The sequence below is a fragment of the Xenopus tropicalis genome, chromosome 1, assembly GCF_000004195.4.
Source record: "Xenopus tropicalis strain Nigerian chromosome 1, UCB_Xtro_10.0, whole genome shotgun sequence".
NCBI classification, from domain to species: Eukaryota; Metazoa; Chordata; class Amphibia; order Anura; family Pipidae; genus Xenopus; species Xenopus tropicalis.
The window spans coordinates 198,002,860-198,018,747 of NC_030677.2; the positions used below are offsets into that span (position 1 = coordinate 198,002,860).

The 15,888-nt window shown below is 44.6% G+C and overlaps 1 protein-coding gene across 2 annotated transcripts; it reads left to right on the forward strand.

Moving 5' to 3' along the window:
• Positions 1–2,312: 2,312 nt before the first annotated feature.
• Positions 2,313–14,498, forward strand: skp2 (S-phase kinase-associated protein 2, E3 ubiquitin protein ligase). 2 transcript variants are annotated; one of them, NM_001142139.1, is given in 11 exon segments: positions 2,361–2,429; positions 4,347–4,603; positions 6,209–6,320; positions 6,587–6,730; positions 7,687–7,821; positions 8,475–8,573; positions 9,294–9,421; positions 10,491–10,542; positions 11,118–11,225; positions 11,438–13,525; positions 14,111–14,498. In NM_001142139.1, coding segments are annotated over 10 exon segments (1,263 nt in total). In that variant the 5' UTR covers positions 2,361–2,415; the 3' UTR covers positions 11,652–13,525; positions 14,111–14,498.
• Positions 14,499–15,888: the final 1,390 nt, after the last annotated feature.

Genomic DNA, 15,888 nt, shown 5'->3' on the forward strand with positions numbered 1-15,888 from the left:
AGCAATCCTCCAGTGATATAATCACTTGCCTCAGACCCCAGGCAGGTGCTCCGGGGTAGCATTCTAGTGAGTGCAGTGTTGCTATGCAGGGTCGGACAGGGCTGCCGGGGCACCAGAAAAAACCCGGTGGGCCCCACTCCCCCACCCTGATCCCCACCAGGTGCTCCCCTGAGCCGCCAGTCTCCACCCCCCCTCCCCCATGCACTAAAGGTCATTTTAAATTATGCATGCTTAGGGGAGGAGGGGGGGAAGGCTGCAGAATGGGCCCCTGAGGCAGCAGCCCCAGTGGGCTCTGCACCTCCCAGTCCGACCCTGCTGCCATGTTCTCATCTGTCCCTGAGGTTCTAGCTGCCCTGGGCTGTGTGCATGTGCAGTAGCGTCAAACTTTCTTTCTCCTGAGCGTGTGCACAGCCCAGGGCCACAGCAGAGATTCCAGGGACCAGAAACGGCTTGATAGTCAGTGGGTATTCAGCAAAGATCATTGGGCCAGAGTGATTATAATCACAAACATAATGGCATCTAACATATTGGCACAACCCGCTCCACTGTTCAATGCTTTCCTTCACTATTAATATATAATTTATTAAGGTGAAAACAGTGTTTATATGGGCCCCCAAAATTTTAGTCAAAGGCTTTGACTTCCCCAGGAGGGATATGCAATTGCCCTGTTCTGGATTTGTGTCACCCACACTAGACACATGGTAAAAGCTAGAGAATAATGTTTAAGTCCTCAGTAAGTGAACAGGTCTACGAGCATAATGGCATTCTGGTTAATGCCAAAGCATGGCTGCTGCCTAATCTGTATGTACAACCTGTACCAGTTAATTCAGTAGGTCAGGCATCCCCCACCGGCGCCCCATGTAGCCACTGTCTCTATATTCAGTAAAGAGAAGTTAGGACTCTGGTTTTGAGTAATAAAAAACATTACATTTTACTGTTTTACATGCTTTTCAACATTGATCAAAAGGCTGCTCTTTCTACCACTCCCTACTATACCTGCTATCCCACAGCCCCAGTCCCTTCCCAGAGGCTATTATCCCCCACTGCTACTATAGGCACCATCTCTCCCTACTATACCTGCTATCCCACAGCCCCAGTCCCTTCCCAGAGGCTATTATCCCCCCACTGCTACTATAGGCACCATCTCTCCCTACTATACCTGCTATCCTACAGCCCCAGTCCCTTCCCAGAGGCTATTATCCCCCCACTGCTACTATAGGCACAATCTACCCCTACTATACCTGCTATCCCACAGCCCCAGTCCCTTCCCAGAGGCTATTATCCCCCCACTGCTACTATAGGCACCATCTCTCCCTACTATACCTGATATCCCACAGCCCCAGTCCCTTCCCAGAGGCTATTATCCCCCCACTGCTACTATAGGCACAATCTACCCCTACTATACCTGCTATCCCACAGCCCCAGTCCCTTCCCAGAGGCTATTATCCCACTGCTACTATAGGCACCATCTCTCCCTACTATACCTGCTATCCCACAGCCCCAGTCCCTTCCCAGAGGCTATTATCCCACTGCTACTATAGGCACCATCTCTCCCTACTATACCTGCTATCCCACAGCCCCAGTCCCTTCCCAGAGGCTATTATCCCCCCACTGCTACTATAGGCACCATCTCTCCCTACTATACCTGCTATCCCACAGCCCCAGTCCCTTCCCAGAGGCTATTATCCCCCACTGCTACTATAGGCACCATCTCTCCCTACTATACCTGCTATCCCACAGCCCCAGTCCCTTCCCAGGGGCTATTATCCCCCCACTGCTACTATAGGCACCATCTCTCCCTACTATACCTGCTATCCCACAGCCCCAGTCCCTTCCCAGAGGCTATTATCCCCCCACTGCTACTATAGGCACCATCTCTCCCTACTATACCTGCTATCCCACAGCCCCAGTCCCTTCCCAGAGGCTATTATCCCCCCACTGCTACTATAGGCACCATCTCTCCCTACTATACCTGCTATCCCACAGCCCCAGTCCCTTCCCGGAGGCTATTATCCCCCCACTGCTACTATAGGCACCATCTCTCCCTACTATACCTGCTATCCCACAGCCCCAGTCCCTTCCCAGAGGCTATTATCTCACTGCTACTATAGGCACCATCTCTCCTTACTATACCTGCTATCCCACAGCCCCAGTCCCTTCCCAGAGGCTATTATCCCACTGCTACTATAGGCACCATCTCTCCCTACTATCCCACAGCCCCTTAAATTGTGTTATTTCCATTGCTGCTCCCCTACAGAAAAGTATTCCTGCGCCTCCCAAGCTGGCTATAATGCGGCAGACAGCGCATGCGTAGAGGCGTAGAGGTGCGGCGCAGGCGCAGAGTGACGCGCATAGTGACGCAGGAGGCGGCAGTAGGGGAGCGGGAAGGTTACAAGTGCACAAAGTGGCGCGCTGATGGCTGTACACAGGTAAATGGGGCAGCGGGAATGGTTTGTGTGTTTTTGCGCTCAGTGTTATGGCTCAGAGCTCCCAGGCAGCTCTCCTTGCTGTAAAACCCACACACTGACCTGGGCACAATACTTCGGCTTTAGGATAGGAACTTATTGGCGCTCCAGCTGTTTAAATAGCTACAAGTGCTCGCAGCCGCTAGTGCTGCTGGGAATTGTAGTCTGTATACGAGTGTTAATTTTGCCTTCACTTACAGAGGAATATTCTCCTGCTTGTGGTTAGATTGGGTGTAGTTGCCTTTGTGTACCCAAGCCTCTCTGCCAGCTTTTAGCGCTTGGCCTTAACTGTGGGTGCCAACAGCGCCCAATTGCCGAGGGCACCCTACTTTTTATCCTGCTGCCAGGGTTATTTTGCCTTTCTCCCTTGGAGACTGAGCAGCTGCACAGATGTTAGTGTTCTATGGCCACAATACAACTCACACTGTGGGGGGAGCCTGTGCCTGGGGCCCCTCCCTCATTAGGGCCCCACAACATACACAAAGGGCATGTTATTACATTTAACTGTTGATGGGTATATTTAATTGTAAAGATCAGGATTGCCCAACCTGCAGTTGGTGTACATTCCCCAGCACCCTGTGACAGTCTTTGTCTGTAGGGGGGATGCTGGGAGTTGTATGTTTAACCCTCACATGGCTCACATCGGCTGCACATGGGGGGTCGGTGACCCCCATTTGAAAGCTTAAGAGGCAGAAGAGGAAGGCGAATAATTCAAAAACTATATATAAAAAAAAATAATATATAATGAATATATAATAGAATGACCAATTAAAAAGCTGCTTAGAACTGGCCATTCTATAACACACTAAAAGTTCGGTTAACTTTTAGTATTCAAGTAATATGAGACAAGTCACAATTTGTCTTTTTTTAGTTGTGGTTTTACATTATTTTACTTTTTGTTGAGCAACTTTCAAGTTTGGAATTTCAGCAGCTATCTGGTTGCTAGGGTTCAGAGTACCTTAGCAACCAGGGGGTCATTTGAATGAGACACTGGAATATGAATATGAAAGGGTCTGAAATAAAAAGATAAGTAATAATATCAATAAAACTGTAGCCTCACAGAGCATTAGGTTTTTGATTGCCGGGGTCAATGTCCCCCATTTGATATCTGGAAAGAGGCAAAAAAGGAGGGCAAATAAAAAAAAAATAAATAAAAAAGACCAACTGAAAAGTTGCTTAGAATTAGCCAATCTATAACATACTAAAATGTAATGTAAAGGTGGTTTGCATTTAAATTAATTTTTAATATGACATAGACGGTGATATTTTAAAACAATTTTCAGTTGGTTTTATTTATTTATTTTTTTGTAGTTTTTCAGTTATGTCGCTTTTTGTTCATCAACTCTCCAGTTTGGAATTTCAGCAGCTATCTGGTTGCTAGATTCTTGTTTACCGTAGCAACCATAAAATTGTAAGATCACAGAGCAATAGTTTTTTGGCTGCCAGTGACCCCCATTTGAAAGCTGGAAAGGTGTTCAAGTGGAAGGCAAATAATTTGAAATCTGTTAATAAAAAATATATATAATGGTGATCAGTCGCAAAGTTGCTAGGAATAGGACATTCTATAACATACTAAAGGTTAACGTAAAGGTGACCCACCCCTTTAAGAGTTGTGTGAACAGGAAAGATGTAGTTTTGGGCCTTTCCTGTTCAACATGACAGGTGGTGTGGGGGTAAAATTAATGTGGTTTGAGTCCTTTGGGGCACCGCCCACTGTCGGGGGAGTTGGGGATGATGATAAAGGTTATGGGATGGGACTGCTGAATATGAATCATTATACAGAAGCCCTTAGTACTGACACATTGACCAGTAATGTATAAAACGGACTGCTTTGCCTTATAAATATGGCAGATGGTATAACTCTCTCGTTCTCTGTTGCAGGAAACACCTCCAGGAGATCCCTGCTCCCAGCAGGAACGCGTCCAACCTCATGTGGTGCTGGGACTCCAACAAGCCTTCAGACCTTTTCTATGGCATGGGGGTGACTCCTATGGAGAAGGATTTGCAAGACACAGAAAATACCCCTCAGGACTATATAGTAAAGGCCAGTCCCCCACAGAAACGCCCGAGGCCGAAGGAACGGGATGAATGCTTTGTCATTGCACGGCGGCCCCGGGTGGCCAGACCTGCTCAGACAGGTACGGAGCTCGTGTCAAAAAAAGAGGGTATATTTGCCCTTTAAAACTATGGCTTCCAACAAACATCACCCTAATGCTTGGGGCAGTTGGGCAGGTTTCATTTAGATAAAGAGGAGGGACATGCGTCTTTTTTGCAACCTAAATTACTATAAGTTTAAACCCTATTGCCCTGCAGCATAACCCTCCTCCTATTCTTCCAAGGCATAGAATATGCAGGGGGGCCATGCTTTATTTACATACAAGGCTCAGAGGTGGGGGTTGGTTGGTTAAATAGAGACAACCCTGAGGATCCAGGAGGTTCAGTTAAAGCTGCAGTAAGGGTTGTTAGTAAGGGTATAGGGCTACTTGGCATTAGAATTGGCACAGTAACCCTGCTCCATAAGAACAGTGGCTTTTTCATGCTGCTGCTACTTGTAGCACCAAGTTCTTGGCCGACCCAAAGTCCTTTGCACCCCAATGGCAAGCAAAGGCCGTTGCATCACTGCTATAAACAGGAGACACCCCAGAATGCCACAGCCCTAATACTAATAATGAAATATTTATCCTGGATTTTAGTTGCCCTTTGTCTTAAATCTTATAAACTTACTTTCCATGGGGAATGGGCTTCAGGGGATATTTTGTTGCCCACACCATGTGTATGCATGTGACTAGATTTTTAAAATCATGGTGAATAATCGCGCACTCTATAAGTTTTGTGGTTGCGTGACCGATGTACAATTAAAAGTCGTATAGGCTTTGAGTTTGTTTTTGTTTGTTTTTCTATCCAGCACTATTGCCAAATTGTGTTATAGTTGTGTTTCTCGCTTGTGTGTAAAGGTGGCCATACACGTGGCGATCTGACGATCGGTCGCACGAAACATCGTAAGATCCGCCACACACCATTCAGGGCTGAATCGGCAGGTAAGGAGGTAGAAACAATAGGATTTCTACCTCCTTCTGCCGATTCAGATCTGAAGGGAGAATTTTGGTCAGGCGCCTTCTATGGCGCCCGATCAAAATTTTCCAACTGGTCCGATCGGCGAGTCGACCGATATCAGCAGGTTCCTGCGATATCGGTCGACTCGCCGACATACCATACACGCACCGATTATCGTACGAAACGACGTTTCGTACGATAATATCGGTGCGTGTATGGCCACCTTTAGGCAATCAGCAGAAAGAGGCAACAATGGCTTTATCACCTTATAGTGCTCCCATGCTGTGACTGACAGCCGTATCTGATCCCATTCCCGCTCCCCCCAGCTTCCTGCCCTGTCGCAACCCCTGGGAGCACCATATGCCGGGGTAGTGCTTATACTGCCCGGTGCCCTTTATTTGCTCACTGTTTGGGCTGGGGAAATGCTGAGGCTTTCTGGCTAGTGTGTATCAGCCAGAGGCTTGTTGAACAAGCGGTTCTGAGCGCTTCACCCATGGGCCAATAATTAGCTGAAGTGGTAAGGTGGCAACTTTTCCTCTGAGCGCCAGCAAGCAGGGCAGCAAGGGGCACTGATCATAAGCAAGGGCAACTGCCAAGCTGCAAAAGCCATTGCATGTAGCATGGAACATCAAGATCCTTAGTCTTTATCTGAGGTTGCAGATATTCATTGTCTACCTCTTCCTTTTCAGTCATCTCCTGGGACACATTGCCTGATGAGTTGCTGTTGGGCATCTTTAACTACTTGCATCTCATTGACCTTCTGAGAGCTGCCCGGGTCTGCAAGCGATGGCACCGACTTCTGTAAGTTCCTTTTTATAATGACATTTTATGCATTTACTGTGTGTTTCGTCTGTGCCCTGTAGACCGCTCCATTGGTATCAGTGGCACATAAATGGCTCTCAGTGAGGCCACAAATTCAGAGTATAAAGCACCAGTCTATGGCAGCTTATATACAGTAGCCCCTTTGGCATTTAACAATATCCTGACTGCCAGTCTGGCAGCAATTTAATAGCAGTTGTACCCTGTGACCCCTTAATTTATCTGTCACCTTTCCCCTCTGCCCTCAGAACGGATGAGTCCCTGTGGCACAGCCTGGATCTTACTGGCAAACACTTGGCGGATGGAATCATAGGAAGAGTATTGTCTCTGGGCGTGGTTACATTTCGCTGCCCCAGATCCTGCATGGGCGAGCCAATGTTTACTAAGACTAGGTAAGTGTCCATCATGGATCTTAACATGGCTGCTAAACAGGCCAGTGAATGTGTGCATAGGGAGCACAATTGGGTAGGATTGATTTACCAATTGGGTCGTGGACCGCATCAGCTCATTGATGGAGTCCCCGATCCAATGGGTAAATCAATGCTGCCCGATTGACACCTGGCTGATTTTCGCCAGATATCAGTCAGGGAGGCAATACGTGTGCAGATAAGCTGCTAATTCTGCCTTAATGATCCAAATCAGCAGCTGAAATTTGAATGTGTATGGCCAGCTTTAGAGGGTGTAAAATATTTAGGCTAAGGCAAGGCCAGATGATATGCCATCCAATCAGAGCATTCCTTATAGACACTTACTGCCGGCTAAATGCCCAGTTGAAAGCAACAATGACAGTCATGTGCGACCTACGTTGTTGCAGTAAGTGGCTTCTAACAATAATGATCTTGGGTGTAAACCCCCACATACTCTCTGCACTCCAGTTCCTTCTGCTTTTTGTCCATTGTAACATCTTTTCTATAAATACAGTTACCCCCAGGCCCAGCACCATTTAGAGGCCTAATAAATCCTTATGGGTAAATATTTATTATTTTCTATTTATTTTTTGAGGAATAAGTTATTCCCACATTTCCCCTTTCTTTTTCCACCGGCGCCCCTCACATAAGGGGGAAGGATGCATAAGGGAAAAGATACTGTGTCTTCCATAATAATAATCTGTTCTAGACCAACATACTTCTTCCTCGAACATTGCCCATAGACTACAGTGAAACAGCGCACCCCAGTGGCCAGTGCATCTTTAAATATGGAGAATACTGTTTTATCCTTGCCAAGCAAATACCATTAGAACAAGGTGGCTTTTAGATATGGGATCTCCATTGTTCCCTCATCCCGAACATTTAATAATAAAATCTCATTGGTTGGTATAATGGTCCCCTTTATCTCTTTTTTTTTTTAGACATTTGCGCCTGCTCCACATGGACCTTTCTAACAGTACAGTCAGCGTGGGTGCTCTTCAGAGTATCCTCTCCCGCTGTCACAAACTGCAGAACCTGAGCTTGGAGGGACTGGTATTGTCCGACGATATAACCCGGTAAGGCAGTATTACAGCTATGTGTTATGGTTAGTGCTAGAACCACCGCCTTAAGGTTTCCTCCTCCGGTGGAAGTGTAGCAGGATAAATGTATCTGCTATACAGGTTAATGTTACAGTTTTATAGGGTAATGGAATAAAAGTTGCACAACTATAAAAAAAAAATAATGATTTGCCTTCCTCTTCTGGCTCTTTCCAGCTTTCTAATGGGGGGGTCACTGACCCTGGCAGCCATAAACTATTGCTCTGTGAGGCTACAATAATATTGTTATAACTTATCTTTCTATGCAGACCCTCTACTATTCATATTCCCATCTCTTGTTTTAACTACTGCCAGGTTGCTAGGGTAAATAAGACTAGCTGAACAAAAAGCCAAATAAAAACCATAAAATAAAAAATGAAGACCAATTGCACATTTATGCAGAATATCAATGTCTACATTATATTAAAAGTGAATTTAAAGGTAAAGTACCCCTTTTAGCAAAGCCATAGAAACAATTACAAAAAATATAGACATATGGCCCTTTAATATAGTTTGCTCCAGGTATGTATCCGGTAGAGATTATGGCCCAGTAACATATTTTTGGCTGGCAGTTGCACTCATGTTTCCAAATATGTACCGGCGCTGCAACTCACCGTCATTTCTTATTTCAGCTCCATTTCCCAGAATGAAGATCTCATCCGATTAAACCTTGGCGGCTGCTCAGGGTTCAGTTCAGAATCACTGAAGGAAATGCTAACCAACTGTTCCAGGTAAGGTTTGTTTAAAGGAAACTATACCCCCTGAATGAATGCTTAATCAACAGATAATTTTTACTATGTTAAGTGGCCTATTAAAGAAACTCGCCAAACTGATATATATATATCAGTAAATATTGCCCTTTTACATCCTTTCCCCTGAGCCGCCATTTAGTGATGGGCTGTGTGCCCCCTCAGAGATCAGCTGACAGGAAATAATGCAGCTCTAACTGTAACAGGAAGTAGTGTGGGAGTAAAAGGCAGAACTCTGCCCATTCATTGGCTGATGGGGCCTAGCGTGTATGTGTGCCTTGGCTTGTTTGTGTGCGCTGTGAATCCTATGATGCCAGGGGGTGGCCCTTAGTACTTAAAATGGCAGTTTTCTATTTAGGATTACCCAATAGCACATACTACTAAAAAAGTCTATTTTTATGAAAGTGGTTTATTTAGATGAAGCAGGTTTTACATATGAGCTGTTTATGCAATATATTTTTATAGAGACCTACATTGTTTGGGGGGCGGGGGGGGTATAGTTTTCGTTTAACCCTTGGCTTCCGCAAGGCAGTACCTCTGAATCAAAGTGTGTGTTATAGCCCCACCTCTAGGATATGACATCATCTGTATAAGCTGTATGTTCTAAGCATGTGTATGACATGGCGATCTGCTGGCCTGGGATGTGGGGGACATGTTATTTACCTGTGGGTAAGCTTCTCAGTTGTGTTGTCTGTGTTGCAGGTTGGATGAACTGAACCTGTCGTGGTGCGACTTTGAGGCAGAGCACGTAAAGAGCGCCGTCAGTCACCTGCCCAGCAGCCTAACGCAGTTAAATTTCAGTGGCTACCGGCAGAACCTGGAACTCTCTGGTACGCACTACGTATTGGTATCTTTATGCGCAGGTGTAATGTAAGAACAGCAGGCAGAACTAGGCACTGACATGATAGCCCCACACTATATAAGGTTCCTGTGATTGGCCCCTCCGACTGTGCTACTGGCAGGGGCTGTTAGGACACACCCACCCCTTAGCTACAACATGGACAGGAACAATAGTGGATCCTTGGGAGAATAAAGGGGCCATTTTTAAAGTTCATTATCATCTTTAGCCCAGAGTGAGAGCCGACCTGCATGGTTCATCATTGCCTACAGGGGGATTTTTGCTTATGCCATTTGTCTTCTGTAACTGTCACAACGCTACAATTCTTCCGCAAACATTTTTATGCTTTCCCTTTTTTAAACATCTAATTTTGGCTCCCAGTAGGTTCTCTGATATAAATTGTTGTTGGGGGGTGTAGGTTGCCCTCCTACACGACTGCCACAATAAGGTGGCAAATATGTTCTTAATCAGACTGGCTCATTAACCCCTGTAAACTGCCACGTGCTCTGTGTGACCCTATGCTATTTGTTCTGAGTCTTATGGGCCGCCCTCAGACAGGCTGACTTTGGCTCTATCAGTGCCATATTGCTCCCAGCAAGAGAGTAAGGGCAAGAGAGTAAGGGCCGCGCTACCCTATAGGGAGGTCCAGCTGAAGTCTCACTGCTGCTTGCAGTCCTCCAAGGAATTTTCCTTCCTTACAAAATAATTTGTAGTCTGCACCAGTAGGTTTGGCTATAGGGCTGCTGTTCTTACTCACAAGTACATCAGCCACATGATACTGTAGCTACTCATTCTTTGGCCGGCCCCATTTCCACAAAATGAAGGAGCAGCTTTGTAAGATATTTGGCATTGGCCCTTGTGCAGCAGCGACAAGATTTAATCTCACTGGAGATTTTAATTTCTGGTTATTAGTTGCCCTTAAATGCCTTGGGGAGTGCTACTGGTCCCATTCACATGTTGCACCAGGTGTTAACTCTTTGTGCATCTGTAATTGTGCATTTTGTAGCCGCACCCCCACGTCAGTACACACAGCACATAACGTATATCTCCTTTACTTCTAGATGTGAAGACGCTCGTGGCCCAATGTCCTGACTTGACAGACTTGGATTTAAGGTAATGTGCTGTTTTACAACAAATATATATCTTCTATCTCTGAACCCACCAAGCTTATACTTAAATGTACCAGTCTGCAGCCCTAGTGGCAGTTGAAATGTATTTTTGTCACAGTTATCATTTTGGATATCAATATAGGAAGCTATCACTTGTGAACAAACATGGAGAGCTGTGCTGTGCACTAATACATTGCACTCTTATGCATTAAAGGGATAGTGAAACATTACAGGTTTTACCAGGAACATGTCACTGTGCCTAGCTCTAGTGGCTCTAGGGTTTAAATAGGCATAGTGACATGCTACTGTTAAAAAGATAAATACATTTTGTGACATATGGCAAACAAGGTCTAATTTGCCCAGATCCTGCATGTTTTAAGACTACAGTGGAGCAATGTCCGTGCTTCTATATAATTACCTCTGTACATATCTGTTCAGACTGCCATGATGAATAAGGTCCCATTTAAGCCATTCTGGTCCGAGAGGTGTGTGGGTTACATGAACAGATAATATAGTGAGAGATGAGCACAAAGCCTGTACCTAAGAACTGGATCTAATTATATTTTCTCCTTCATACAGTGACAGCGTGATGCTGACCGCCGACTGCTTTGCAGTTTTGCAGCAGCTTCTCCATCTCCAGCACCTTGGGCTGAGTCGCTGTTACCAGATCTGCCCGGCTGCTCTGCTGTAAGTACTCTCTATTCCCTCTTCTCTTTAGTCCCCTACTAAAGCATTACTCCATTGTAGTGTGTGCTACTGTATTACTGGTATTGGTGATGCCCTCTGCAGTTTCATTTCTCCATCTCAATCCATTGTTTTTTAGATTGTCTCTCTGAATCCCCATAACCCATTTTATGTCCTAATACTCCAGATTTACTCTTGGTTATGTTTTGCCCCAGGGAGCTTGGAAAGAAGATCCCTCTAAAGAGCCTCAGTGTATTTGGCATCGTGTCAGAAGGCTCCATGCAGATCCTGAAGGAATCCCTCCCACACATAAAGATAAACTGCTCCTACTTCAGTACCATCGGCCGGCCCACTACAGGGATCCGAAAGAGCCGGGAAATGTGGGGCATGAAATGCAAGCTCACGTTGAACTATAAAGACTACTTGTGATGGGGGGGGGATCTCTGCACTAGGACAAAACCAAGAAACTTGAACTTTTTTTTTTAATACCCATCACTTTTTTTATTCGATTTTTTTTTTTTTTTTGTCTTTTGGGTATTTTGTACTGAAGGTGAGAAAAGGAACCTGGGGGAGAACAAGCTGCATGTTGCCTCCCACTGGTTTGAATCAGTGTAGAATACACCTGGCTCCTCTAAAGCCACAGCCGGCTCCTTATACATTCCTACAGGATTCTGATTTGTTACGGGATGAAGGATAGGAAGATGGTCAATATAAACCAATAAGCTGCCATTACTGACTGCCATTGATATGGTACTGATGTGGTTATGTGACGGGATAATGGGAGTCGTAGTTCCACAACAGCGAGTCCTAAATAATACCGTTCACTGGACTAGAACTTCTGTGCAACACAGTTAATGTGTATATTTATGTTGTTCTATAACGATCAGTTGTTAAACTCCCAGAATTCCTCTAGCTGGCCTGTTCTACATGGGGGCACCTTTATTCTTGCATCAAATGACTTTCCCACCAATCTGCAGCAAGCGGAATACAGCAGTGGGACCAGCACCGGTGGTGGGGATTTGGGTTTGCCATTTGTGCTCACTTGGTATCACTGCTAGGTACAACACACATTAAATGGGTGCTTTACCTTTAAATTAACTTTTAGTATGTTATAGAATGTCCAGTTCCTAGCAACTTTGCAATTGGTCTTTGTTATATATTATCGTTTCTAAATTATTTGCCTTTCTTTTCTGCCTCTTTCTAGCTTTCACACTGACCCCAGCACACACACAAACTCTGGGCCTCTGAGGCTACAATTTTGTTATTGTTACTTTTTATTAATTTTCTATTCAGTCCTTCACCTTTTAATATTCACTTTTGTATTCAAATCAATGCCTGGTTGCTGGTGTAAACAAGGCCTTAGCAACCAAATATCTGCGAAAATGCCAAACTGGACAGCTGCTGAACCAAAATCTGAGAAAACCACAAAAAATGAAGACTAATTGCAAATTGTCTCAGAATATCAATGACTACATCATAGTAAAAGTTAATTTGAAGGTGAATCACCCCTTTAACAAATTGTTATATGATTTTGTGTGACATGTGAATCACTGGGATTGAATTTAAGGCGCAAATCACAGTTGCACCATGACAGTATATGGATAATATTGGCTTTTGGCTGCCCCTCTGCTGTCTGCCTTGCATAGAGTGAACCGGATCTATGGTACATTCAGTTGGCAGAGAATCTAAAATAAACCCACAGCCTATGTACAAGCAGCGTTAACCCTTTAAGTGCCTCAGACTGTAAAAGCTACAAGTAGCATTGTATGGCTGTAGCATTTGTACTTCCAAATATTTCTGCGGCACAGAGATCTTACCAGCAAGACGTGGCACTCAGAGGGTTAATTTAATTAGCTGTTAAATTCAGTGGCTTATTCTATATATAGTACCTGCAGGCTGTTCCTACAAATGGAAAGATGGGAAACTGCCAACTGATTTCTTACAAATAAATATGAGCTGTAATGCTTTTCTATGAAAAGTTCTAAATTGAAGGCTAATTCCTGTTTAACCCTTTACTGTATAAATCATATGCTTTTTCCATTCCTTGATGTTTTCACTGTTTACAATATAACTCAGGGGTGGCCAATATATATCGATCGCGGTCCATCCAGTCGATCCCCCGTGGATTTCTGGTGGAACATGATGAAGCCGGGGATGCGGAAGTGTTGTTTGAATGCGTACGTACGCATTCCCAGGCCACCCCTGGGATAAATGAACCTTTAAAAGAAATATAGCTAGAAATGTTGTATTTTATATAATAACAGTAATTAAGGCCTTTAAAGTTGTGCATAGCAGCTCCTATCTTGGATCTTGTTAGGCCGTTGTTTAAAGTGTCAGTGACACTGCACATGCTCAGTGTGCCCTGGGCTGCTGTTGAGTTTAGGAACTGTTGGAAATCATTGAGAAGAAAATGACTGTTATAGAAGCTGATGTTACAGGGCTGATTATTAACTTCGGATGCAGAATGCACTGGTTTCTGAGCTGCCATGAAATGTTAATCTGTATAACTGTGGGACACCGAGTGCATGCCTTAGAGGAGTGCAAGCCTTAGAGCGTTTATGGACCAAAGCTGGGCCTGTCTGTAATCATGAATGGGTTCTAGCACCGTCTCCTGCTCCCCTAATCATAAATATACAAACCAGTTGTATTTGATTCCTTTCTGATCAACCCTTCTATCAGGTATTGTGCCCTTCTTCCCATTAAAGGGGTGGTTCACATTTAAGTTAACTTTAGTATATTGCAGAATGGCTGATTCAAATCAACTTATTAAAGGTCTTTATTAATTATAGTTTTTGAATTAATTGCTGCCTTCTAACTCTTTCCAGATTTCAAAGGGAGTCACTGACCCCAGCAGCCAAAAAAAACTATTGGCTGCTGTGAGACTACAATTGGATCATAATTGCTTCTTTTTATTATTTATCTTTCTATGTAGGCCCTCTGCTATTTATATTCCAGTGTCTCATTCAAACCACTCTCTGGTTGTTAAGGTAATTAGGACCCTAGCAACCAGATAGCCACTGAAATTCCAAACTGGGGAGTTACTGAACAAAAAGTTAAATAATAAGAAACACAAGTAGTAAGGATAAACTGTCCCAGAATATCACTCAAATTAACGCAAAGGTGAACAACCCCTTAAGGAATAAAAGTGTAAAAGCAAGACTGGCAAGTTCATTTGTTTGTACCCTGTAACATGAATTGTACCACTGTACCAGGCACAGTATTGTATATTTGGGTTTACTCATTGTTTTATTAAATGAATTTAGTCTTTTACTCATACCATTATTTTTATGGCGAGTGTTTTCAGTATCTGAAGGGGAAATTATCCTGCACTTTATAAGTCACATTCATTCGTTTACAATTTCCTGTGGACAATGCCCCTAATGTTATAGCACAGTAATGATTATTATACGTATCCTGTGCAGGGAAACAGCACCATTTATTTTCCGTAGTCCTTACAAAGGGGTTACTCTGCTTTGCTTCCGGGTAGGTACCCCCTGCATTTAGGTTCCACTGCCTGGCACTGCAAGTATTAATGGATGAGGCTGGGTTAACAGAAGGAGGACAACACTGAACGATTAGATTTACACAAATATTTTTCAGCTTTTCATTATCTGTTCGTGTGGGTCACAGGCCCCTATGGTACTTGCCTCACTGCAGCGGAACCCAGGAATGAGTCTAAACACCCCCAAGTACATACCTTATAGCAGTGCTGTCCAACTTCTACGGTGCCGAGGGCCGGAATTTCTCGCGCATACATGGTGGAGGGCCGCTAATGGAAGCCAGTTTTGACCACTCCCCTTTTTGAAACCACACCCACTTCAAACCACACCTATTTTATCACAATGGTGGTAGTGCAGCAAAAACCCAAATGCTTGGTCCTTACTGTGGGGATATCAACCATCATTCATATGTGAAAGAATTATGTCATATTAAGATATACCCTTAAATTCCATATGCCTCCTCCTCCCCTGTGGATAGCAGAGCAACCCCCAGTACATAATTACACACCTTAGGGACCATTTAATGGCTATTTCCAACTGCTAACAAACTCCCACAACAAAGCCCTGCCAGGTTCACCTCCCACAAGCAGCATAGGGCAGGCAGAGTATGGCACACACAGGCAGCATTCTGCCTGTCCTATGCTGTCTGTGTGTGCCATACTCTGCCTTCTCTATGCTGCCTCTGTGTGCCATACTCTGCCTGCCCTACCCTGCCTGTGTGTGCCATACTCTGCCTGCCCTACCCTTCCTGTGTGTGCCATACCCTCCCTGACCTATGCTGCCTGTGTGTGCCATACTCTGCCTTCTCTATGCTGCCTCTGTGTTCCATACTCTGCCTGTCCTACCATGCCTGTGTGTGCCATACTCTACCTGCCCTATGCTGGCTGTATGTGCCATACTCTGCCTACAGTACCTATGTCTGAGGTGTGAAGAAGTGAACAATGAGAGTGATTACAGCCTGAGGTGTGAACACTGCAGGGGGTGAACAATGCAGGTATTAAAAGGTGTGAACAACACAGGGGATTACATATTTAAACAATACAGAGGGATTACAGCCTGAATCTGAGGTGAGAACCATGCAGGGGGCCAGTTAATCTCAGTACTGATACAATTTAATGCATACTCAAAGGTAAGCCATCAAAGCAGCCAGACAGGTGGGGGGCCAC